Source organism: Thyridium curvatum (assembly GCF_004353045.1).
Source record: "Thyridium curvatum strain D216 chromosome Unknown NODE_27_length_422201_cov_78.887067, whole genome shotgun sequence".
Classification (NCBI taxonomy): Eukaryota; Fungi; Ascomycota; class Sordariomycetes; order Thyridiales; family Thyridiaceae; genus Thyridium; species Thyridium curvatum.
In genome coordinates, this window is record NW_022156782.1 from 228109 (window position 1) to 253407 (window position 25299).

The 25299-nt window shown below is 53.2% G+C and overlaps 9 protein-coding genes across 9 annotated transcripts; 5 read left to right on the forward strand and 4 right to left on the reverse strand.

The window, feature by feature from the left end:
* Positions 1 to 887: 887 nt before the first annotated feature.
* On the reverse strand, positions 888 to 1345 carry E0L32_005293 (uncharacterized protein; the record flags this gene model as incomplete). The annotated part of the gene is made up of 2 exons (XM_031139799.1): positions 888 to 1095; positions 1158 to 1345. 2 exons carry the CDS (start codon positions 1343 to 1345, stop codon positions 888 to 890), a joined length of 396 nt encoding a protein of 131 aa, XP_030996312.1.
* Positions 1346 to 1821: 476 nt separating this feature from the next.
* Positions 1822 to 4285, forward strand: E0L32_005294 (uncharacterized protein; the record flags this gene model as incomplete). The annotated part of the gene is made up of 3 exons (XM_031139800.1): positions 1822 to 1908; positions 1968 to 2480; positions 2540 to 4285. The coding sequence occupies 3 exons, from the start codon at positions 1822 to 1824 to the stop codon at positions 4283 to 4285; spliced, it is 2346 nt and encodes a 781-aa protein (XP_030996313.1).
* Positions 4286 to 5116: 831 nt separating this feature from the next.
* E0L32_005295 (uncharacterized protein) lies at positions 5117 to 6006 on the forward strand (the record flags this gene model as incomplete). Its single annotated transcript, XM_031139801.1, has 4 exons — positions 5117 to 5253; positions 5315 to 5457; positions 5516 to 5706; positions 5770 to 6006. The coding sequence occupies 4 exons, from the start codon at positions 5117 to 5119 to the stop codon at positions 6004 to 6006; spliced, it is 708 nt and encodes a 235-aa protein (XP_030996314.1).
* Positions 6007 to 7809: 1803 nt separating this feature from the next.
* Positions 7810 to 9306, forward strand: E0L32_005296 (uncharacterized protein; the record flags this gene model as incomplete). The annotated part of the gene is made up of 1 exon (XM_031139802.1): positions 7810 to 9306. The coding sequence occupies one exon, from the start codon at positions 7810 to 7812 to the stop codon at positions 9304 to 9306; it is 1497 nt and encodes a 498-aa protein (XP_030996315.1).
* A 1372-nt stretch (positions 9307 to 10678) lies between these two features.
* E0L32_005297 (uncharacterized protein) lies at positions 10679 to 15383 on the forward strand (the record flags this gene model as incomplete). Its single annotated transcript, XM_031139804.1, has 7 exons — positions 10679 to 12501; positions 12789 to 12855; positions 12909 to 13523; positions 13957 to 13969; positions 14140 to 14550; positions 14601 to 15231; positions 15323 to 15383. The coding sequence occupies 7 exons, from the start codon at positions 10679 to 10681 to the stop codon at positions 15381 to 15383; spliced, it is 3621 nt and encodes a 1206-aa protein (XP_030996316.1).
* Positions 15384 to 15601: 218 nt separating this feature from the next.
* Positions 15602 to 16882, reverse strand: E0L32_005298 (uncharacterized protein; the record flags this gene model as incomplete). Its single annotated transcript, XM_031139805.1, has 5 exons — positions 15602 to 15719; positions 15773 to 15816; positions 15877 to 16069; positions 16128 to 16430; positions 16491 to 16882. 5 exons carry the CDS (start codon positions 16880 to 16882, stop codon positions 15602 to 15604), a joined length of 1050 nt encoding a protein of 349 aa, XP_030996317.1.
* Positions 16883 to 18491: 1609 nt separating this feature from the next.
* Positions 18492 to 20543, forward strand: E0L32_005299 (uncharacterized protein; the record flags this gene model as incomplete). The annotated part of the gene is made up of 1 exon (XM_031139806.1): positions 18492 to 20543. One exon carries the CDS (start codon positions 18492 to 18494, stop codon positions 20541 to 20543), a length of 2052 nt encoding a protein of 683 aa, XP_030996318.1.
* A 628-nt stretch (positions 20544 to 21171) lies between these two features.
* E0L32_005300 (uncharacterized protein) lies at positions 21172 to 23595 on the reverse strand (the record flags this gene model as incomplete). The annotated part of the gene is made up of 1 exon (XM_031139807.1): positions 21172 to 23595. One exon carries the CDS (start codon positions 23593 to 23595, stop codon positions 21172 to 21174), a length of 2424 nt encoding a protein of 807 aa, XP_030996319.1.
* A 642-nt stretch (positions 23596 to 24237) lies between these two features.
* E0L32_005301 (uncharacterized protein) lies at positions 24238 to 25191 on the reverse strand (the record flags this gene model as incomplete). Its single annotated transcript, XM_031139808.1, has 1 exon — positions 24238 to 25191. One exon carries the CDS (start codon positions 25189 to 25191, stop codon positions 24238 to 24240), a length of 954 nt encoding a protein of 317 aa, XP_030996320.1.
* Between the last annotated feature and the right edge of the window lie 108 nt (positions 25192 to 25299).

Consider the following 25299-nt stretch of genomic DNA (forward strand, 5'->3'; position numbering starts at 1 on the left):
TGTCCTGTTAGCTCCAGAGCGGCAGGGCCACGAGGGTGTGGATGCCGTAGCTGGGAGGCACATTTCGGGCAAGCGACGGTTATGATCAGTCGAAACGTTGCAGGGTGGTAAGGGATGTGCACGAGCTGAGAGGCGGCTAACTGGGGCTCAGACCGAGCTCACCAACGCTTGGCCAGTCAGATCTCGTGTAGTTAATCCATCCACGACCGCGAGGAACGTCTTAAAGCCGGGGCCGAGCGCAACCTTGCCAACAGCACAGATACGGGCTATCGGCTATCGCATGATCAACACATGTAGCCGACCCAGGGTCGAAAAGGGATTATCTTGTCGAATCGATCAGCAAACCGCAGAATATGAGTTTCAACCCTGTAAATAGAAAGCAGCGAAGGTCAGAGAGAAACACTGCTTCCGTGCTTCATTCAACGGCGAGACTCAGGGTGTGGTCCACTGTGAAACGTCCAGTCAGCAATCTTCAGAGCTCGGCCAGGAGTTCGGGTGCACTCGATTAATAGGAACGTTGCTTTTTGCTTCCATTCGTGTGGATCGACGCTGTCTGTGAATTTGAGATTCGGTTCTCTGTGTGCCAAGCAATCATCAGAGTGTCAGGAAGGATCAAGATCAATTAGGCGAAAAAGGAGGTAAGCAGTAAGCAGATAGTGGGGGAATAGGTTGGCACGTAAGGCACGGTAGGGTGACATCACTCAAGGCATGTTTCGTCTAACCTCCAATCAAACCGAGGCGAAAGGGTATGAGAAAATCGCATTGTATTGAGGAGTTGGGTATCTTGCTGCAAATCATATATAAAGTACTGTTGTAAGAATCACGCCAAAGTCGCAAACACCCCCAGGAAATGACCAGGGAGAGCTACAAGGCACCTTGGCCAAGGGCTACTGCGCTTGTTTTTCCATCTCATATCCAGTCGGTGACATTGGCGGTAACTGATGATGGTGGTGGTAGGTATGAGGAGAGCCGGGGTGAACGGGTTGAACGGCCGGCTTCTCCGTCCGTGGGACGGCGGCACTCGGGTTTACATTGCGGGCTTCACACTCCGGGCAAGACCGCATCTGCCGGTAGTAGTCCCGCTCTTCCTCTCGCCTATGAACAGCAGCGTGTTAGCTTGAAGCTCAGGCTCACCAGAGAGTGCCACTCCAGCCTACCGTGTCATTTTCCTGCCCAAAAAGTAGCCGACCGTCCCCACGATCGCAAGCTTGATGAATCCGCCCATGAAGATTCGAGGCCCAAACGGTCCGCGGTATCCGAAAGGATGGTATCTGTATGCTGCGTATGCTGGGTGCGAATAGAAGGCGCGGTGCATTGCACGATATCGGTGGTAGTTGGGAGACATGTTGGAGGTAAGAAAGATATATGATCACGTACAATCGTAGGTTTCACGGTCTGCTTTAAATGGTAACGGAACACGATGAAAGGGAGGCTTAAAAGCTTATTGCGCGGCCATGTCGTCAGCTTGCTGTCTGAATGATCATGCGCCCTCGGAGCTTTCGAGGGCTTATGCGGACGCGAAGTCTCGGACTCGGACCCGGTCTGTGAAGCGAGGAGTTGAGGGACCTGAAAATTCCGAGACTGGCTCCACACCACCTTTAGGACCGAAATGACCGCCTCAATTTGCCGAACCCGAGTTTCACGCATTCCGAGCTTCTCAGACACAAAACAGCCTGCACGGTTAGTGGCTGCTTCCAGAGAATACTCGCTTGATCTCGCGACATCGGTCTTTACCTAGGGGTCCGTTCAGGATTCTCTTTTGTCCGGGTCCTCCGCCGACTTGTACCTTTGTCAACGCTTAAGCCCGAACCCTTCCAAGCGATGCGTGACGCGCCTGTACGCAAACGCAGACGCCCAGCCAAGAGCTGTGAGCAATGTCGGAAGCGTAAAATAAAGTGTGATCTTGAAGTAAGGCTCTATTTTTTGAATTTATCATGAACCTCTGCAATGACCTGACCTGACCACAGGAGCCTTGTGGGCCGTGTATGAAAGCCCGCGCGTCCCTTGCCTGTTCATACTCGGCAGACAGCATCCGGGACAGTCAACCTTCTCGTAACGAGCCAAGGCCCTGCCTCACCGTAAGAGACGATAACATTCTCGAAATTCCCGGCGCATTTGATATCCTTGGCGAGACTGCCGTGGAGACAAACCAGCCTAATTTGGAAGATGAAAGCGTGAGCAAAGATGTCAATCCGACGATAACTACCGCTTTAAGCGATATACGAAGCAGAGTTGCGCGTCTGGAAAGAGAAAGCAACTCGAATGCTGGTGTTGCGCCTGCAGTCAAGGACTTGCAAAGTCGTCTTGCAAGGATAGAAAGGCATTTGACGACCGTCTCTGCCGAAAAAGATGAATCAGGCGCTCCACCTTTTCGAAGAAGACCAGAACTTTCTGTGCCACCGACTGAGCCTCGCCTCCGAGTTGGTGCTAGCAAGACAAGACTTTTTGGTCCGGGGCACTGGCTTCATACAGCAACAAAGGTAGAGTCCCTCTGATGACTGTTAACAACTTCTACAAACAATTCTGACTGCCTGCGTAGTTCCAAGTGCTTGGCAGCTTTGATCATGAGGAGGCCCTGCCACCTTTTCCGGCAGATGGCCTGAGTGCAAAAATGAAGAGTCTGCGGGCATTGCGGCATTTTGCAAAGAAGCAGCAATCCGTCACACTTCACGATCCAGTTCCAGATATAACAAGCACACTGCCTTCCAGACAGGTCTGTGATGAACTTGTCCGAGCATATATCAGGACTTTCGAGCCGGTCTTTCGGATCTTCCATCTGCCTTCGTTCTGGAAGATGTATGAAGCTTACTGGAACGACACAGACCAAGGAACTCCGGTCAGTTTTCGCATGAAGCTGGTATTGGTCCTCGCCATTGGAACCACTTTCTACCCTCACCGGAGCGAACTCGAGAGACTACAGCGTCTGGCACATACGTGGATCTATGCTGCCCACTGGTGGATGACGGGGCCTACTGAGAAACTCACTTACAACCTTGACGGGCTGCAGGTAGGCTGCCTTCTCCAACTGGCCCGGCAAACAAATTCGTTGGGGGCGTCATCTTGGTTCTCGGCTGGAACACTCCTACGCGTGGCCCTATTCATGGGCTTGCATCGAGACCCAGGGCATTTTCCTTCTTTGACCCCCTTCCACTCGGAAATGCGTCGACGGCTCTGGGCGACTGTCTTAGAGTTGACAGCTTTGCCGGCTTTGGACTCCTCCATGCCTCTAGAGGTGTCCATGGACGACTATGACACCCAAGCGCCATCAAACCTGAACGACGAGGACTTGAATCCAGACTCAAATGCACCACTTCGACCAAAGGCTGACGGGGAGGTCACGGACACGTCCATTCAGCGCTTATTGCTCAGATCCTTGCCAACAAGATTGCGTGCCACAAAGCTTATCAGCAACCTCGCAAGCCCACAACCATATGAAGAGACTGTCAACCTGGGTGTTGAGCTCAGATCATCCTGTCGCGAAGCGGCTGCCTTATTTCAAACAGCGTCTACTTCGGGAAAAACCGGGGACTTGCCAATATCTTCCTTCCAAAAGGAATTCATTGACATGTACCTGCGACGTTATATTTTATTTCTCCACAGGCCCTTCGTTCTGCAAGGCCAGAAAGATCCTCGGTTCTATCTAGCCCGCAAAATCTGCAAGGACTCCGCACTCGTCATCGCCTCCTACGCCAATGGGCTGAATCTGCCATCTCAGGACCTCGACGATCTGTCACGCATGTTCATAACTATTAGCGGCACCCTCAAAGGCCCGCTGAGTTTCGATGTAATCTCTATGCTGGGCCTCGAGCTCCTCGCTCAACTCGAGGAGGACGGTGCAGGGACATCCACGGCCATCGACCCACTCGACGAGATGGGCAGGGCAGCGAGAGCGCCCGTGAAGAAGGCGCTCGAACATATCAACGAGCAGCTCCTTCAGCTGATCGCGCTGGGAGTGCCGCGCCTCAAGCGGTACGGCTTTCTCTCCGTCATGTTGAGCCAGGCCCGGGCTCTCGAGACAGGACAGCCTATCAAACAAGCGGTTTATGGCGCGATGCGAGACTGCATGGATAAGTGCTGCGCGTATCTGGAAGCTGCGAGGGTGGTGTCAACTCCGCAGGACTCGATCGAGAGTTTGACGCGTGCGAGCACTTCGGTTACCGATGAGTTCGAGGATCCCTTCGGATTCGACCTCAACGATATCCTGAACCCGGGACTCATGTTGAGCATGCCCGGAGTGATGTTTCCTCCCGATGGGAACAGTAATGACCAGTTCGACTGGATTTAACACACCGAGAGGCCGGTGCGGGCTCGTTCAAATGCACCTCATGCGTCATTGAACGGCGCGTCCGAACAAGGTCACCTTGTCTGTACTAACTCAGATGGAATCAAAGGTCTAGTTAGTCTCGGACAAGCCCGCTTTAAGCTTATTATTTGTAATTGTCAGCATAGCCCCATCGCGGCTTGATACGACAACTAATACGCTCTTTGGTATCCACACTGACATGCTACGATGGAAGTCGGTCACTAAATAAGCAACTGACAACGACGGTTGGCTCCATTACTCTACGTTAAGGCAATTCTCCACACAAAAAAGACAATATTGCGGCGTATTCGAAAGCGTATTTTCTCGCTTCAACACCGTGAAAGCTCTTGGCAACTCTTTCCATTGTCAGCTTTCTCCATCACACCAGCCAGTACACGGCGACCAGTGGACTGACCCTACGCCGCCGGTTGAGTCAACTTACGCTCGGCAATTCTGTGACCAGTAATGTGAGGCTTACCATTTCACGATAGTCGGCACGAGGAGAGAGTGCCGCCTTGGCGAGGCTGTGATGGTGGCTAAGCCATACGCAACGGGCCGTACGCACTCAATCTCGGTCTTACCAGGTGATCCACCGAGAGTGAAAATCTAGAGTAAAGCAGAACATGGCTGTGTAGATCATTGACAATTGAAGTCGAAGATAACCCCCTTCGATGTAATGGGCTGTCTTCGCATATAAGACTTCGGCGTGTCCCACAATGATAACCTTTCCATCACCCCCAAGCATTGCACTTTCTACACATTGCCTGCTGTCCACCACCAAGACATCCTTTGCATCACCATTCGGTTACCACCATGCTCTCCAAATTTGTCCTCAGCTCCGTCATCGCTGCTCTCGCAGTCGCCTATCCGGCCCAGGCAGCGCCCCAGCAGATGCCCAAGCGGGATACCATCGAGCTCAGCAAGGTTGCTCAGCTGAGAATTGCAGACACGTAAGCTTTCACAGACCTCTATCTTCGAGGAGACGAAGCCCCGAAATATAACATCATATAGCGCCGTTGACCGATTCAAGCTCCTCCCGAAAGATGAAGACTTTATGTTTGATTTCAGCAAGTCCCAAATCCCGGTGGCCACTGCCAGCAACTTTCCGGCCCTTGTGGGCTCGGGTGCCTCATTCAGTCTGGCTTCCTTGCCTGGTATTGCATCCTGAAGACCGTTGCATTTGTATCCTGTATTCTCTGACACCTCACATAGGATGCCACATGGCCTTCCTCCACCTGCACCCTCGTGCTTCCGAGCTCTTCGCCGTCACCTCCGGCCGTGTCGTTACCGAGATGGTTCCCGAGGCAGGCGTCGTCACAGCCGATGGCAAACAGCGAGTCATCCGTACTGATCTGAGTGCCGGCATGTTGACCATCTTCCCTCAGGGATCCTTTCACACTCAGGTAGGCCGGCAGCACTCACAATCACAACGACCAACTCTGTTCCTTGACTGACATTCCTGACAGGTGAACCCCAACTGTGAGACAGCAAACATCTCCGCCTTCTTTACAGCGGAGGACTTTGGCGCGGGCCTGGTTGCAGACCAGACGTTTGCACTGAGCGATGATGTGATTATCCGCACGTTTGGAGAGAGTATTCCCGGCGAGGACATCGAGAAGATCAGACATGCCATCCCCGGTACTATGGCCATTCTGGTTGACGAATGCATGGCGAAGTGCAACAAGACAAAGCGCCATATCTAAACTGTTAGAAAATCCCTGCATAGCCCACCCTAAGCCTGCACCAAACTGTCACGCCATTCGATTATTCAATTCTTGTCAAGTTCCAGTAATACATAGAGATAGACTTAGACAAATATCGTTAGATAGTTATGACTTATGAGTTAGAATGTCTCTCTTAAAACTGTCCCAACTATACCCTATTCTGAATGATTGTTATTCAAGGTGATAGACAGGCGATGTTTTGCAAGGCATCAAGGACTTGATATCAACTCTGCCATGATGGACAGTCAGATTTATCTTGACCAAATGCGAGCAAGAGATATCTCGTTGCAAACCACGCATCCCAACATAACTCTGATTCACACAATGTCGTGAGAATCAAGAACATCCGTTTCCGAACGCTCATCTTCGTATCATGAACGAGTGTGGTGGTTTGCAACCGGTATGAATATGGAGTGAATGTTCAGCACAATTCTATTCACGGAGCCTCAAGTGTTCCCATTGGGACTGTCTTGAGCGAAACAAGTTTCGAATATTGCCCGCCCCTACTATGTGATGTCTGAGGTTTACTTGAGGACTGAAATGTATAAGAACACTTGCACTGCCATAGCTCCAAGAAGACATCAGCTTGCCCAGAACGTACAAATTCCCTAAATACCCACCATCATCATACTCTTCTCTATCGAAGCTCGCAAGCATTGCTTTTGAAGTCAACCACCAAATATCCGGCGACATGCACTGTCTACCACAGTCGCCGCTGTGACAACTGCTGTTGGATTTACATAAACCAGACCATCCGCCACAAATTATGAAGCAGCGACCTGTCGGGGTCAGAACCTAAACCTTAAGACTATGGTTGTCCGAAGATCTGGGTCATATTTTGATATGTACTGTCCTTTTTTTGGCGCCCTTTTTGGCGCCCTAAACTTGGCCGAATTGCTGAATGTGCGCCCTGCATGATGACGAGATCTCATACTCCTCCGTACCATCGGAGGCAGCCGTCTCTACGGCCTCCTCCGGCTGACCTCGGCGGAGGAGGCCATGCGGATATCCAAGAGTCACAACGCTCCTGACATAATCATTTGAGTTTCTTCTTCAACATCCGACTTTTCAATTCAACCTTAATAGAGCTGTCGGTAAGGAGAATTGAATATTTCAAATACTTTCCCGCGCTAGACGGTGGCTGAGAGAGGCGGAGGTGAGACCTCGCGGCCAAACGCTGTCTAACCTGAATAGTGGCTAGTGCTGATTACGCCTGAGAGCGTATCCTGCACCTCCGGCACTACTTATTGAGGATCATACGCCGAAGTAGGGCTAGCAAAATCCCCAGTCGAGGCACATTTCCCAAGCACACGCGAGCGAGTTCGACTGACACCTTTTCTGCACGTCAAATGCCGGGGCCGTGTTCCTTGGGATCGGAACAGGCTATCCACTGCAGCGACTATCCTTACTGATACGCCAGACCCCCTCTACGGGTATCTGAAGCGGGAATTACGTTAACTACCAGTCGGAGCCCATCCAGTGACAGCCATGCCAGCAGACACCATCTCGCCTGGACCCCGCGCTCCAGGGGTCAGGGTCCGGCGGAGCCATGAGAAATCTCGCAATGGTTGTATTCGATGCAAGCAGCAGCGCAAGAAGGTACCTGGCTTCCTCTGGAAGATCTCACGAACCCTCGCTCATGTTGTTCCTGTCTAGTGCGATGAGTTGCTGCCGAGTTGTTCACGGTGCGCAAAGCGCCACTATTGTTGCCAGTATCAAGCCCCCAGGAGTGAGCCCAGCTGGCCGGAGGGTCGGGAGCTGCCACACCTGGCTGCCCCCAATATGCAAGTCCGGCCGGCGAGTCCCGGAACTTCTGTCTCGGGCTCAAAAGGGTCGCTGGCGGCGCTGTCTGATGGGTATCTCTTCGTTCCCGACTCTTCGTCCAACGCGTCCTCCCCAGCCTCGGCTGCTTCTGCCTTCTCAAATTACAGCGAGTATGAGAAGAGGATTGCACTACAGTCCCATTCGCCTGGCACCCTCGACTCGACGGAGCTCGGCCTGCTCAGCCACTTCCTCACGCACACTAGCCAGACGATACCCTTTGACGATGTCGACCTCTATGCTCTGTCCGTGGGAGTTCCAAACCTCGCATTCAATAGCAGGCCCGTGATGTCGTCTCTGCTTGCTCTGGCCGCGGCATGCAAGTCCCACGACTTAGCCAAGCAAGCTCAGGATCCTCTGGATAGGCAGGTGCTAGGAGAGATTAGAGACCTGTTGACTCTTGCCGACGATCACCACAGGATATCTCTACAGCACATACAGGCCGCCGTGCCGAACTCGGAATGGCACGACAATGTTCTAGCCAACGCCGCCTTGATGGTCCTCCACACCTACTCAAGCCATGCGATCCGCGTCTACCTCGCCACCGCCGCGAAACGAAGCGGCTTGCAGCTTCCGGCCCATCTCCTGCCGCAACATTCACAGTGGATCATGTACACTCGTGTAGCTCACACTGCCTCTACTGCAGTGCTGGACAGCATCGTTAAGGCTGCAGCTAAGAGCCTACCAACTAAGCATACGCCGCCGGATCCCCAATCGATTCCGCGTCGTGCATCTCACATATCTCCAGAAGACGGGCCCTCTCCACGGACGAGAAGTCTGTTCCTTCCCTTGGTTGGATCTACATGGAGTAGAGCAGTCGACATCCTTCGTGGGAAAACGGACAGCCTCACATCGCATCTGGACGGCTCAGAGTTCTTCGCGCCTGGTGACTCGGAGCTTCATATCTGCCGAGAGACATTGGCGGTGCTTGAGCAATGCGCCGCGAGCGCTTTCTCTACGAGGGATGGCGACGACAAGGAGGAGGTTTCCACCGACGACGCCATCTCGTCGGACACGAACTGTAGAGTGTCGGGGTGGGTTGGGAGATACATGGTCCGCGTGACATCGATGACATCGCAGAGGGCGCTACGAAGGATCATCATGTCGTTCTTGAACCAGACGCCGGTGGGATACCTGAACCTAGTGCAGTCTGTTCTCGAGATGTCGCCGGCGGAGACCAGTTCCGGCAGTTGGTCGGCGCACGACTCTCCCGCGACCGAAGCGCCGACACTCAGCACACCACAGCTACTGGCTATGGAAATATTTGCCCATTGGCTTGTTCTCGTCATGCTACTGGACGGTGTGTGGTGGATTGGCGATATAGGGCAGTGGGAATTGGGGCAGGTCGTGTCGTTGATCAAGTCACAACATTGGATTGACCAGTCGGACGCGGCGGGGACGTGGTGGCCCGAGAGCATGTATCAGGTCAAGCGCGAACTCACGGCGGGTGATAAATAAACTGAGATTTGCCTTGTTCAGTTTTCCTGGTGCCCGGTGTTCAAATTGAAGGTCTTGCATTCAACTCGTATGCTGGGACAACGTCAAAGGCCTACAACTTTCTGGAGAGAAAGACTGGAAATGGGGTTCAGGGGGAAAATGCTGGCCGTTAAATCATGCGTTATTAAACTGTCATGGCACCCTACAAACATCGAGGGGTAAACCACATTTGCACGCCCATCCATCTCTTGGAACAGGTCTGCAGGTCCTGACTTGCCTTAACTTTCCGTTGCGTCCTCTCTGTGGGTGTAGGACCAGAGTAGGATGTGTCTCCGACGTGGTGGTACTCGCGTCTGCTGTACGGAAGGTGTAGAGCAAGCTGGGGATGCATGCCGCCGCCTACCAAGTCGACAACAAAGCTGCCGACGCAGCGTGTAGCTCTGAACATGAGCTGGATACTACCTAGCAGCTGCTGCAAGAGAGGGAACAGAATGTGCTCTATCTTCTGATTCTCGCTAGTACTCTGCGTCCCGGACAGGGCTATCCCAGCTCGAGCCCAGCTTCCAATGCGGTTGGCTGTGCTCTAGGTACTTTTCAGGGGTGGGAATATCGCGAGATGATGATTCGATGCCTGATTACCGCACAATACTAATATTTACCGGGGACGATTCCGGAGACACAGTACACACCAATTGGCTTCCTCACTCGGGCCGTCTCGTGCATGAGTGGCGTCCCAGATGCAAAAGCAGGGTGTTGGCTTCGTTCAGGTCTCGAATGCCTTCTGACCAACCAAGCAAATATTAGGCAGCGCCTGGTCTGTATGGGCACGAAAGGCGGTCATTGGTCTTACGAATCCCTCTGGCCTGCGCTCCCCATCTGCAGAAAATTCATCATTTATTCAGCATCAGCACCGTGACCGACAGACGATGTTTTGCCGCAGTTTGATGCTGCACACACCCCGCAACTCTTGTACTTTGATCAATCATCTCGGTCTCAATTGATCCCTTGCTTGGCAGGCAATTTATTGATGAGCCATGTCCACGAGCGTCAGTCGCATGCAAGCCGCGTTGGCGAGCGCAACAAACGAGTTGACAATCGCGGCAGCCAACCTCAATTTCGACTTCAGCATTGTAAAGTACGAAGCCCCAAAAGAGTTCCAGCCAGTCGGCCAGCTTCTCTCAATGCAGAGAAAACACGAGGCCGAAGATGGCAGCTGTCACTCGGTGGCGCGTCGCCTGTCGGCCTTGTTTGCTGGTGTCTGTCCAGCCAGCCCTGCTTTGATCGCGGCATATGGGAAGCGAGCGTCAGAGATTGCCGAGGAAGCCACCAGCCGAGTGTCAAAGAACATATCAAGTCTGTGTTTTCTCAATACACTGGCGTCGACGCAACCTCCATGTGGGCCGCTGCCACGTCGGGAGACCCAAACGGAAGCGCTGTTCATATGCACCTGTTAGCCTGCCTTTTGGCGTCTGTGTGGGAAGCACCGGAAGCCACGTCGATCTGGGTACAGCTGGTCCTAGAAAGACGCGGCGAAGTTGCCCATTGCATGGAGCGTGGTGACGAAGTTCCTTTCAAGCTCGCGGCTGCTGCCGCGCCGGATAAAATATCTAGAAGTGACCTTGCTTCATGGGATGCAAGTGCCCGTGCTTGGCTGGAGACAGCGAACGAGATCAAGAAGAAAGAGCAGGCCCAGCTACGGTTGATACTAAAGAATGTTGAATATTGCATTCGTCCCCAGGCGACGCTTTATAAAGATGTGGTCGAAGTCTGGAGGATCGCCACCAGTGCAATGGACAACGTTGTATCCGGGATAGCCCAGGAGATACATAATGGAGCTGCGATACTCGGGCTCTCCGCATGGCACCTGTACCCCGACATGCAAATCTTCGGCCAGAGGCAGATCGAGGTGACCATGACGGACCCCCTCATTCCGGCCGGTGGTCTCTTGTCTCTTGGGTGCAGTCCCTCCGTCACAGGATCTCAGTCAGGAATCACGTGGTCTCTTTCGCTGGCCAGCCTGAAATACTATGGTGAGCCTGTCAAAACAACGACAGAGGTTCGTGGCGACCATTCTTCTCGACTTTCTGCGGATGAATTTCGACTTGTCGTACTGGGTTCCATTCTGCGCATGTGGAACATCGCACCAGCGCAAGAGTCACTTACGATCAAATTATTGGCTGCTCTGTCGTTTCATATCCTTCATCATATGGGCGGGCAGCTTAGTGAGAACCGCGATGGTTGGGGCCTACTCGAGAAGGCGGAAGCCCTTCATCAGGAGGATGGGCCTGGCGCAGATCCATTCATCAAGTTGGGCAGGAACCGTCCGCATTTCAAACCGGCAGATGCTGACGGTCGTTCTGGCCCAGTTGACGACAGGCAGTTCTTTGGACTTCTGGACGTGGAAAACTTTATCGCTTGTCTCAAGTCACCAGAGGATAGGGTCAGCGCGTTGCGGAGATGCGGTTCCCGCGTCGATCAACCTGGCGGGTATTACGCAGCTCTCATCCGCTATGAAACCGCTGATGGCCAAATACGATACACTCCCCTCGTAAACGAAGACAGTTCAGTGTCCGGTATGAGGGGTTGTGCGTATTGCCCAGATTCATCTGTGAGTTGGACAGATCCAGAGCTGACGACACCTGCTGGGATCCCAACCGCTCCATCCATGTCCTCCCGCGTCGCCTCAAGTTCCAATATCGACCACGCTGTAAAAGACACTGGCAGAGAGTTTGAAGAACGCGGCGTCGGCAGTCACAGGGTCGACGCATCTGATGAATCTCCAACGAACACTAGCAATCGAAGTGAACACGAGAACATCGTGGAGGACATTCTTCGTCCCGATACTCCAACGTCCCGCAATACCGCTGTCGGCGAACATGACCGCAATGAGAGCAATAGCAGCGCTGGACTTAACAACGATCATGCTAATGATGACGAGAAGGATGATCAATTTTTTGATGACAGTGGCGGCGAAGGTGACAGCGATATTGATGATGACGAGTCCGGATCTGGAGATGAAGATTGCGACGATAGTGACTCGGATGGGGAAGCTTCTCACTTCTCGCCTTTCACATCCCACGCTTTCCAGAGCTTCCATTTCACATCCCACGGTGAGACCTATCACTTTGCCTTTGGCGATCACTCAAAGGCGGGCATCTATTTTCCCTCCAGATCCTTCTACAGCACCGCGCCCTCTATCTTGCCCGAAGACGTTTGGTGGGCGTTACGGTATGGCAAGTTTGGAACGCATATAGCCAAATACTATGAAGACAACACCTTGTTCCGATGGATTGCACAGTTTGGATATGCGACACGATGCCTCGAGGAAGTGGGGGGCGACTTGATACCCGTTGCACATCTTTAGCAACGATCCCATTATCCTCACTGGGTTCGGCATTGGAGGGAGCGCGTTCTCGGGAGCGAAGAGGCGTCTCCGTTCTGCACGTGCAAGCCGCAGATACTTTGGCGATCTTGGCGTATTTCCTAGGAAATTGTGACATTAGCCCTTCCGAACTCGAGGCTGGCGTCACTGGCATGTCCTACGAGAACTCGATCTATGTTCCTTCCCAGGTATGTATGTTCTTGGTCAAAATCTTCTCAGCAGCTTGTTGACATGGCATCAGCTACTTCGCGATCCTTTATCGAGGAAGGAACATGGCACCGTGAGTCGTGTCCTGGGCAATATTGGCCAGCCGGGTCTGGTGTTGTTTTCCTCCGTATGCAACCCCATGATCAGGCCGATAGACGATCAGAATTGGAGGGTGATGAACATGAACCGGTTTGATGGTCAACCAGAGGACCATTTCGGATCAACGTCGATGCATCTGGGCTTCACTAAGTGGGAAAGGTCGCTGGACGTTCATGGCGCAGAAGGAAACCAAGATGTCCAATTCACGAAGAAGGAATCCGTCATTGCCATTCGGGACTCCGGCCGATGGATTGGGGACTTCGATCTTGTTGGAGCGCTGAACAGCCCCCATATCATCAGGTTACAGTCTCAGGCTCCTTGCGACCATAGAGCTGACGATTGGGCTCAAGATGACTCCTTGCGAAGTATCGAGAGCTGGGATGAGCTCCGTGAATGCCAGCACGGTCTTGCGGTTGTCAGAGTGCATGGAAACTGGCTTGCGCGGCTTGCTGTGACTGCATACCTCGCGCGACAGGCAAACGAGGATGAAGGCAGAGGGCCGAAAATCACTTTGCTGCCTGCCAAGATGTGCTGGAAGTGCCTCGAGCATGTTAATCACTCAACCATCTACATCTGGTAGTCGAGATAGTCAAGATATTTCTGATAAAAGAAACAGGAACGTTTTCGTTGCCATAGCGAAAAGTTTGACATCCTCGGGCTTGTCAATCGAGCTGACAGAAAGAGGACAACGACATGGGAAAGAAGCAAGAGACTTGGCTTTAGACCTTGGAGCACACCGTGGTCGATGCGAAAGCCGAGATCGACACAATGAGCAAGTAGCTTAGCCAGACTGCCCTCGGAGGCCGACTAGCAAGATCAATCCGAAATTTCGGCTTCTTCATGGGCCAAGTCTACATCCATCGGAATCCATTGTAAGCTATTGCTAACATACCCTAATTAGCTAATAACCGTTACAGCGCCTTTGCTAAGACGCCGTCCGGAGCATTGACAAAACTGCCCTAGTCTTTGACTGACGATAAAAGGGGGCTGCGACAGGTAGGATCTCGACCTGATATGCCCGGGAATTGGCCTTCTTGTTCTTCCTTTGATGAGGATCAATGCATGGTCAAGAACATCAGAACCAGACCTTGACAAATGCTGACACAGCTGACACAGATGACAAAATCCGTTAGTCATCCACTAAAACCGCTAACTAAGTGTTGAAGCCCCACTGGAAAACTTCACGATCTCATCAGCGGCACGCGTCTCCTCCACGTCTCAGAACACGGCAACCGGTTTTATTCGCGCCGCATTGGTCCCAATGCCCGAGCATGATACTATGGCGCAGCGTCGACAGCACTCGGACTCGGGCGGTAGTAGGATAGACATGGAGAACCTCGCAGCAATGGGAAGATTCGGGGAGGGTGCCGGACATCACCGCCGTGTCTCGGATGCCAGAGTTCACATTTCGCCCTTTGTGGGACGGATAGGAGGCAATGGAGGCGACAGTCCCCCAAACGAGGAGGTCTTGAAATCCATACCGGACGCGGTACCGTACATGGGCCTGAAGGACATATTCAACCTCCAGCCCTTCTTCACGGTCGGTTTATGGAAGGCGGCCCTGCTCGAGGGGATGGGTGAGTACCCTGCTTCACATCGAACGCACATATTGAGGCTCACATGGAAGGGACAGGAACCTTGATGCTGGTCTGGTTGACTATCTACACCAGCATCTCCCCCTCGGTGATCCCGTTGGAACCTACCCAGCGGTGGGGCGTATTTGATAACGCAGCCTTCATAGGGCCTCTTGTCGCCAGCATACTCAACTTCGTGTACCTCACGCTCTTCACGTTCTGTTTTGGCGCTGTCACTGGAGCCCACTTGAATCCGATGATCACGATTGCGACCTTCTTTGCGCGTCTGTGCTCACTGCCCCGCGCGGTGATGTACGTCAGCTTCCAGACTGGAGGAGCAGCGCTGGGCGGTCTGCTGGCACGTGCGAGTTACGGCACCCGAGATTTCAAAGTAGGGGGGTGCTGGCTCTATCCAGAGGTTGTCCCCATCCGGGACGCATTCACGACAGAGCTCATGGCCAGCATCATCATCCTCTTCTTTGCATTTGGGGTCGGTCTCGATCCAAGACAAAGAAAGACTGTCGGCCCGACGCTTGGCCCGTTCCTGGTGGGCTTGGCGCTGGGTAGTATGACATTCGGCACGGGGTACTCACGTTACGGCTATGGGGGCGCGAGTATGAATCCTGCTCGGTGCTTTGGGACGTTTGTGGGAAGCAGCTTTCCAGGTTGGCACTGGATACACTGGTATGTAAGGGAGAGCTACCTCCAGTCCAAACGACCACGACTGATGGTATCATTATTTGCTAACTATCACCTAGGGTTGCTAACATCATAGCCTGTATGCTGCATTCGGTGTTCTATCACATCGTGCCGCCCTGGGATTTCGTCTCGGATGACACAGCGGCTTCTCGATCTTGATTTTCTACATTTGAAATCTAATACTGTAAATGATCAAGTCTTTCAGTGTATCCCTCCATAGAATGTCATTAGAGCTCTTGCATATACCCCCAAGATCAAAGCTGCGGTTGAACAAGGTGTGAAGCACGATCTCTGCCCTCAGCACCACAAATCGAATCTGATCCCTACCCCGATAAACAGCGAAATATCTGACGCTCTACAAAAGAGCTTCTTGAACAGAAGGTACTTTGGCCACCAACTCGTCTCGGATTTCTTTCCAGACCAGTGCTTGTACCTCTTGTCCCTGGCTGCTTCCGACAAATGGCTCGGATTTCCTGTTTTCTGAAGTTAGCTCAGCACTCGAGGTTCAAGGGACCCAACCACCCACTTCTTGTACTCTTCATCCGTCATATATCGTACGATGAACTTGCCCTATTCCAACGTCCATTAGCCTCAGCCCACGATTCCAGATCTTCAATGGGAGCCACTCACATGCTCTTCCTTGGTCGTCAAGCCAGCCTTGAGGACAATCTTTGATCCGTTCTCAGGGCTCTGGCCAAGAAGCCCTGTGAAAATAGGTGCTCCAATATCATAAATGATTGACAGAGCTCTCATGGACCGGGAGAGCTCTGTTGCGACAATGCCCGGGCAAATATGGTTCAGGATAAAGTCGGGCCTGCATGTACTATTCTTAGCATGTAGAAAAGAAAATGAAATAGGATGGCTGCGCTTTGGAAACTTACTGTCCATCGCTTCCCAGTGCCAGCTTGGCAATCTCTCTCACCGCATATATGACCATGAGCTTGCTGATACAGTACATCGACATGGATCCGGGGAAGTTTTCTGCAGGGATAAAGTGCTTCAGGATGCCGCCTTGCTGATGGTACTTCTTCCACTCATCTATCTTGATGTTGAGATGAGTGCCGGAGCTGATGATGCCGAGATGCGCAGGTGATGTTCGATGCGGGCGCATGGCCTTGAGGTAGGGGAGGAGGAGGAGGGCGATCAGGGTCGTGCTCAGCGCGTTTACTTGTATATCCTGCTCCCTGGGTTCGATGTCAAATTGAGAAAACTTTCCCAACCATTCCATTCTGGTGCGTTCTTACCAGCCTTCCAGACTTTTCTTGTAGGTCGCCTCATGGGTTCCCGCGTTTAGGACGATGTAGTCGAGGCCGCCCTTGTCAGAGTAGTCCTTCTTGATTGTATTCACAAACTCCACGCATGTTGCGTATCGATCCATGTCTAGTGCCATGACCCTAATCCGGCCTTTACTACCGGGTATCGACTTCTCGAGGCGCTCCTTGGTAGAGTTGCCTCTCGTCGCGTTTCGGCATGTTATGATCACCTCGGCGGCGCTCAGGTTCAGGAGGTGCTTGGCCGTCGCAAGGCCCAGGCCGGTATTGGCTCCTGTCACTAAGACGCGCTGGCCCTTGAATGTATCCTTGGGCGGGAGTGGTAAGGGAAACCACTTGTTGTGGAGTGTCGCGCGGAGGGACATTGCCGCTTCTCGTTGCACGGGGGAAGGCGTCCTTTATCGGCTTAGGTCTCTCGAGGAAGAAGGGGCAAGGGCTCGTTGCTAGTAGCAGCTGTGACCCGATGAGGTTGTGGTGAGAGAGATGGTTACGACATGAATTCAAATCTTCTTTGAGACCCTTTAATAAGATTCTCTGGAGACATTCAATGGCCGATGACGGTTTTCCATCTGCATCTGCATCGGAAATCGGACCAACGTCGCAGACAATTCAAATTCTACTGATAAACTACTAATACTTGAGTCAGCCTTTTGAGCGTTCGGGTCTAGATACATAGTGTTGTCCAAAAGGGGTAGTAACAATATGTCTCAAGGCCCTCCCTAACTACGAGGCACAGCAGCCACTTCGACAAGAGCAGCCTATCATCGCGAGGCTATTCCTAGCACTTCTCGGTGATACGAGACATAAAATTGACTCAAGGAGAAAGCTTTGTAAGCAAGCAACTACTTCAGATGCTTTCGAGAGCCTCAATTCATCCGTTTTGGGTGGTTGCAATATCAAAAAGTTGCCGAGTCGGATTTCGGGAACGGTCCACAGCCTCAATGCCGGTCGTTGGTGGACTAGATCCCAGTCCTCTAACCTGGAATCGATCCTAGCGCAATCTCAAACCCGACTCTAAACGCACCACATTCTTCCCTAGTCTTCTTCTGGGGTTTTGTTTCATTTCGCTGTGCCTCACAAATTTCGGGGGCGTGGACTTTGTGAACACGCAGAACGGAATGGAAGCTCCCAAATGACGCAATACTGTTGACCCAAACAAGACAAACGGCCCGCTATTAACGCCATTTTTAATAGCTGATAGTGGCTAGCTCGTTGGGATCCTCTCGATTTCGATACGTCTGAAGTCGGGGTCCCATCAAACCGAAGCCGCCACGCCATCTACTTTAGATGTCCTACACGACTTTCAGTTCTAGAGTGAAAAGAAGGTCCATAGATGATGCAATACTGTTTACTTAAAAGAGATGTGTGGCCCAATTTTTAACAACACTATTTCTATACGACAATGGCTAGCATGTTGAGATATCCTCCAGTCATCTAAGTGCAGGGCCTAATTGTCCAAAGTAAATGCTCAGTGAAGCAAAGCCAAGCTGGGCCTGATACGCCCTAAGCATGCTAGTTTGCCCCCAACAGCTTTCATTTTAACCTGACATGTCCTTTCCAGGCTTGGGCGTCTCATCAACACCCTCGAAGATATCAGTCGCACTCGATCCATGGTCTCCTCCAAATGCCGAGGATTGTACAGAATGGCGCGCGTCAGCCAAGTCTGGTACTTTGCGTCTATATAGGAGTGCTAGTTTCCAAGAGTCACAGCCTGCAAATACCGATATCGACCGCGGCATGGTAATAAGGGCGGATCACGGTTAAAGTGATGGATATTTCCCTCGTTGAACTAACCCGACAATATGGGTGACTTACCACCGCCACGGTGATCCCTGTGGAGTCAAACGCAAGCTTGGTAAATATACCTACGCAAATGGCGTATATAGAAAGAAGCCCAGTGATGACCATCTGCACGACATCCTGCCTGCGGGCTCAGAAAAGACGAATGTATGCATGTCCGTGCAAGGTCTCAAGATGAAGCTCTCAGCCAATTACTTTCTCGTCGCAATCTTCCTCGCATGCAACATCTCAAGGACCGTTCAGAGTCAATTGCAAACGAAACGTGATAATGTGGCCATCGACTCTCTCGCCAGGGATTTGGAACGCGTAGAGTCGGTACGCGAGGTTAAGGATGTTCAGCGCACATTTGCCCAATTTGCCCAGTTTGGACGCTGGGCCGATATGGCAACCCTCTTTTCCAGCAATGGCACACTGAGATGGGGAACTGCCTCGTCCACTGGGCATGTTGCGATCCAGACTTGGCTTCGAGACGATGCAAATGGAATGGATGGCATTCAGTCGGGCTCCCTTGATACAATGATAACCGAAAACCCACTGATCACGTTATCAGCAGATGGCAAGTCCGCGAAGGGGCGGTGGAACGGTCTGAGGTTCATGGGCGATGGCAAAGGTGGAACGCGCATTCAGGGCGGCATCTATGAGAACGAATACGTCCAGACAGAATCTGGATGGAAGATATCACTGCTGCATTACTATGCGCTGTATGCTGGACCTTATGTAGGAGGCTGGCGGAACGTTGGCGGAGGTCTTCCAGTGGTTCCCTACCACTTCACTGCAGAGAACGCTGGAGCTGCAGTCTCTGAACCGATAGGAGAGGCTCCTCAGACGAATGCGAGCTTGGGCGAGCTCGCTCAACGAATTGAACGACTCAACGACGAAGACGAGATTCGCAACTTACAACATGTTTATGGCTACTATGTGGACCGCCGTATGTGGACGGATGTCGTTGACCTTTTCGCTCCCAATTCGACCGTCAACATCCGGGGAGCCGGATCGTACCTCGACTCATCGGGTGTCCGGCAAGCGATGGAGCGGATGGGAAGAGAAGGGCTCTCTCAAGGCATCCTGAATGACCACCCAATATTTGGTGCGACCGTCAACGTGCTGCCTGGAGGTGTTGAAGCCATTGCCCGCGGCATCGAGGTCGGTATGACCGGTGATGCGAATTCAAAGACTGCCTCTTGGGAGTTCTCCGTGTTTCGCAACACATTCGTCAAACAAGAAGGCTTATGGAGATTTCAAGAACTCAATGTTACGCCTCTTATCAAAGCGGACTACTTCAAAGGATGGGGTGACGGCGGTTCTTTTGCGGCTCAGAATGCGTCTGTGCCATTCTTGGACTTCTCTCCGCGCAGGTCCCGCCAACTGGTCAAGAACGCCAAAGTTACGATCAATTCAATCAGTGAGCTTGCACGCCTCCTTGCACGTTCATCTGCATGGGACGGCACTGAGAATGTCTCTTCGGCCTACGGCTATCTGCTTGACGACTTGGCCTGTCCGCTTCTTGGCGCCATCCACGCCTCGAAGGGCAATAAACTTTCACCTTTCACTGGATGGTACGCTACACCAGAACGGATAACAACCGCATGTTCGACCCAGTGGGGCACAAATCACTCTGCTTTGCGCTCAAGCATTTCATTTCACTGGCGACCACAGCCAGTCATCCTCGTCAGTGACGACGGCCGCTCCTCGACCCTCCGGGCCAGGCTTCTGCAACCATCTACCAGCATCGACAAGGCTGGCTCGTTCAACGGGGCGATGTACCACGACCAGATGGTGCTTGAGGAGGGCAAGGGATGGAAGTTGTGGAGCGTAACTATCGATGAATTCTACTGGATGTCGAAGAACTGGGCCGAGGGCTGGGCAACAGCCACGGTCAGCAACTCGAGCAGCAGCGCCAACTCTACCTCGTCTCTGGCGCAGAAGTACCCGCCTGACCTGACACTACCCGAGGTGGGTGACCGAGAAGCTAGCTTCAGGGGCGGGAGTGATAGACCGATTGAGTGGCCGGAGATCCAACGGATGTGGTTCCAGTACCGCAACCCGGTGTCGGGTAGGATGCCCGAGTACTACTGGCCTGGCTGCGTGCCCTGCCGAGCCCGACCTGAATGGGCGCTCGAGGCAAATGGGTATCAAGAGCCACCGACAGGACCGCCACTCTTGAACACCACCGGTGGGGTGTCTAGACGCCAAACACGTCTTGGGAATAAATGGAATACGTGGTAAATTCGACAGAGTCACGCATTGTCAATCGCTCGTGGTCTAATGATTGATGAAGAAACACAATCAAAAGGGATGGCAATAAAGACAGGGTGAATATCTGCCTCTAAAATGATATTGTATGACACGGGTGGTACACCTCGGCTCCTTGATTACTTGTCTGATCTTTCACATCCACATGTCAGCCTGAGTCCTTAGAGGAAATCTCTCGATATGACATGCTGACAGCAACTCCGCCATCAGACTACCCACTCAAGGACACACGTTGCACGCGACCGATATATTGATAGGGTCACTTCATTGATGGTCTAGCAATGTGAACTGTGGTTTTACTATTCTTCATGATCTATGTGATAAGTTCCAACCCCCCCTCAATAAAATGAAATGGGATCTTGCGCGGAGCGCTTGTCAGGAGAGTCAGGCTCAAACAGTGGCACGGTGATCGTCAAAAATGTCGCCAGCTTCACTCCGGAGACCAAGAGATTGAGAATTTAGTCTCCTTTCGAAAAGGGCGCTCAACAGTATAATTGGGTTCCCCAACACTGGGAGTGGTTAGGGTATCTTTGAAATATATGTATTATGTTCATTGCCTTTGTATTGTGCTGTATGGATTATAATTACCTCGATGACAGTATCAGACGAGATAAATGTCACGCAAAGTTGCCCTGTGATCACTTGCCTCCTTCATAGCCTGCCCAAACATGACGTCGGCGAATCTCTCAGCGTCTGTGAGTACGACAGACTCACCGAGGAAGCTAAAGTACTGCTTCCCGTTCTTTTGGGGGCGCAGCACGACGGGGTGCTTCGCACCTTGCAGAACCCATATCTCATCATCATATCCCGTTGTCTTGGGTACCACAGCACGGAGCTTTGTAGCGCTGTCCTGGATCAAGAGCATGGGGAGTGGCAACGAGTCTCCACCGTTTCGGCTCTCTAGGGATGTCCTAGGCGCATGGGACGGGCCATTGCCACTGCGCATGACGGCATTTCCCAGCTTGCCCAAGAGCACGCCTTTCACCGGCAGGTGCATGTTGCTAACGTCATGCGGCCCGCCGGCCGGTGGTTGAGCTGCCACTCCTCCTGCCCCGGCGGTTGGACGAGGAGCAATCACATGGCGCGTACCGCCAGCCGCGCAGAACGGGCCCGCCGCGCGGTCGCGGTCGCGCAGCCGGCGAACGCAGTCGTGGAACTCGAGACCGGCGCTGTCCTCGGGCGCGGTCCAGTCCGGTACCCACGTGGGGATGCCGTCCCCATCAAAGACCACGGGGCCGGAGCGACAGCCGACGTAGCCGAGCATGTCCAGGTTGTGGTCGTGGGCGACGATGGCGCGAGCCGTGTCGACCAACACGCGCTCGACCGTGTTGGCCTTGTCGTAGCACGGCGTCACGGCGTACTCGCCCTCGGCCAGGCCCAGGAAGGCGTAGACGCGGTCGCGCGGGTCCGACGACAGGCAGTTGCGCGCGTGCAGCAGGAGATCCGTCAGCGCCGTCGGCCGCTGGCGCCGGGCCCTGGCGATGGAGAGCACGGTTCGCCGGGCCGAGGTCAGCGCCGTCAGACGCTCCCGTAGGAGGAGCCGGGCCGCGGTGATCTCGGTCGACTCGGCCACCGCAAGGTCCTTCGGACGCCGCTGTTGCATGGTGTGCCCACCGCGCACCTGCAGTAATTCTTGGGGCCCACCCTCGAGGCGCCGGATCTCGAGAGCGAGGGCCTCGATCTTTTTCTTCAGGCGCTGCGTTTTTATTCTGGCTACAGCCCGATCAAGGTACGAGGGTCGATCTAGGTTTGCCGCCTCGAGCTCACGTTCTAGCCTTTGCTTGTCGTCCCGGTGCTGTTTGAGCTGGCGCTCGTGAACGGAAACTGTCCGACCGCTGCCGCTACTGCGTGCCCTCTTCTCGGATGCCCTCTTCGATGTTCTCTCCTCCTTGGGATGTTGATGATGATGGTCTGATAGTCGCCAGTCATCCAGCCGGTCTTGCAGCTCGTAACATACGAACTCGAGCAAAGGAGACAGCTCATCCCATGGGATAGATGTGGAATGGTGCAAGAATTGCACTTGAGGCGCCATGACAAACTCTTGGTACACCCAAGCCCGCTTCCACCAAGGGGCTGAAAGGAACTGCTCTAGAGAACTGATCCACTCGTTGGCGGCCCTCTCGTTGATGAGCTGGTGGCGTAGGGTGCTACACATTTGGTCTGCTGATGCCGTGGGGGGATTCGAAGTTGTGTGGAATATGGGACTCCTGAATCTCTCTGTACCCCTTTGAGGGTCGGCCGGCTTGTGAGGAAGCGTCAGCACAGACGTCCACAACATCCAGCCACCACTGTCGCCAGCCCCCTTGTGGGAGACACTCCGGGGTAAATCAGGCGTAGACAGACAAACGTAGACGCTGGCACTATTCCGGTAGATATCCTGCATCATTGACACCTGGCTCGCTCTCTCTTCTTTGTCGGCCTGGTTGATGCAGATTTGGTCCGCCCAGAGCACTAAGTCACCGTCCAGACCCGTCTTTCTAGCAGACCAGCATCGCAGAACGCATTCGATGGCGTGTGCCAGGTTGGCGAAGACGTTGAAGGGCTGGCCGTTGACTGTGACGATCTTTGTGGACTTGGCGGATCCTGCACAGTACGATAGCGCGATATACTGCCCCTGGACCCAGGGCAGCATTCTCTTGTCCAGAATCTCACATGAGATCAGTGAATTGGAGGCAGCGGATGAGCTACCCACCCCGGACCATCTTGAGCCTTGCCAAGATGAATCATTCTTTTGGCTCGTTTGCGGAGGGACTAGCGGCTTGCTAAACCTCAGTAGTCGGATTTCATTCTTGTTTGGGTCAAGGCTTTTGTACGGTGATCTTAAGTAGAATGTCCGGTTAGCGGGAGTATTAAAAGCGTCGAACCCGTCGGATAAACTGTCTTCAATGCTCGGTAGTGACGATCTTGAGGCTGAACTTGGGGGACGAGTTACGTCCCACGGCGGCGGCAACGAAACCGGGGCACCTCCCTCCTCTCCATCTGCCTCGGAGGCTGGAGTGACTGCAACATAAGCGGCCGAGGGCATCGTGTACAACAAGCGTGAAGGTGTAGCCTAATTGACTCTTGGTCAAGTCACAGACGTTGCGGGAGGCCTCGGAGGATGAGTACCTCCTCGCAAAGTATGAGTAAACGACACTCGTGGAGGTTAGGTCATGGTGTGGCAGGATTGGCACTTGATTGCGAGATTGTGGGAATGACAGCCTGACCTGGGCTATTTTGCAACTTATCCAGCTTTTCTAGGCGCCGGGCATCTTTCGGCAAGGCAAGATTATTCCCTGTAAGGTTGAGACCGAGTGTGGCCAAATGGGCAGCCTGTCCAGTCCACCCTCTTGCAGCTAGGTCCACACATGGGCTGAATGAACTGTCTGGGGAAGGCATGTGGGCTCGTTTTGTTTGGCAGGGCTACATGACAAGTAGGTACCAGTACCTGAGGAAGAAGGACAGCTTCTCTAGCCGAGCGTCCGGCCACGCTGGTACTGATTCGGTAGACTACTGGCTGATATACCGGCCACAGGCAAGACACGATAGCTCACGAACAAGTCGACACTGATGCGCACGTCAAGCTTTGTCGTATCTTACAAAATCACGCACGTTATCTTCATAAACGGCAGAATTTGAATAAAGGCCCATAATTTACAGTGACGCTTCAGAGCTCCATGCTCTCAGCTTACTGTGTACGAGATCGCTGAGATAGCCAGCGCCGCATCCTTTCTGTGCGGGCTGTGGACAGCCTGTGCCTTTGCCTCCCCTCATCCCTCGTATCGATTGTTTCCTGTTCTTCAATGTAAAGCGTGTCCATGATGTTCGTGAGCTGCTCTCGCTCGTCGGTATCCCACCTCGCCCGAGCCCAGCCGCTAACAGTGTCCTTGATGTCCTTCGTGATGGCCTCGCGCTTCTCCGCGATCCTATGGCGCGTCGCCTCGCGATAGCCGAGCGTGCTGCGATTGCTCCACAGGTCATTGTCGAATTTCAGCATGCGCCGCGCAAGCGTGATGACCTCCTCTATGTCGTCATCGTCGACGTCCTCACCGGGCTGCTTGACATCCAGCTCCAGCTCCGTCACAACTGGCTCGTAATAGTACTGCATTATCTGCCTCTGGAAAAGCCTGGCCGACGTGCCTACGCGTCCCATGTCGGCGAACTTGGCCGTCGACTGCAGGCCATCGTTCGCCGTCATCTCAATATCGTCCACGGCGCTCGTGCCGGCGGCGACGCCTGTTGTGACGGTGTTGCGGGCGCTATGATGGGTGGCTCGCGTCGAGCTGAGCTGGTAGCCTGGCTCCGTGATCCACGATAACATGCCGTGATTCGACGGAGTAACCATGGTGCTCCAGTTATACCATGATAGTAGGATGGTAAGGACGATAGCAATGAAAGAGACGATGCCAAATACCACCTGAGGTGTTGGTGACCCGCTGGTGTAGCCATTGCCGGCGTGGACGATGATGAACGCCCTCGGGTCAGCGGGAATATCGGCCGAGCCGTTCTTGAGGGAACCATTAGTAGCGAACACATTCATGGGGAGGTAGCCCACGCCCCAGTCCTGGGTGCTACGGTTCATCAGGTCGACCCATATTGTCGGATGGGTGGAGTAGATATGTTGATGTCTCCATGTGTTCATGGTGTCGAAGCGCGGGGCCAGAAGAGAGAGCAGAGCGTCTGTCGAAGTGATCGTTGCTTGTTCCAGATGCTGCAGCAAGAGCGAGCAGACTTATGAGGACGAGAGAAT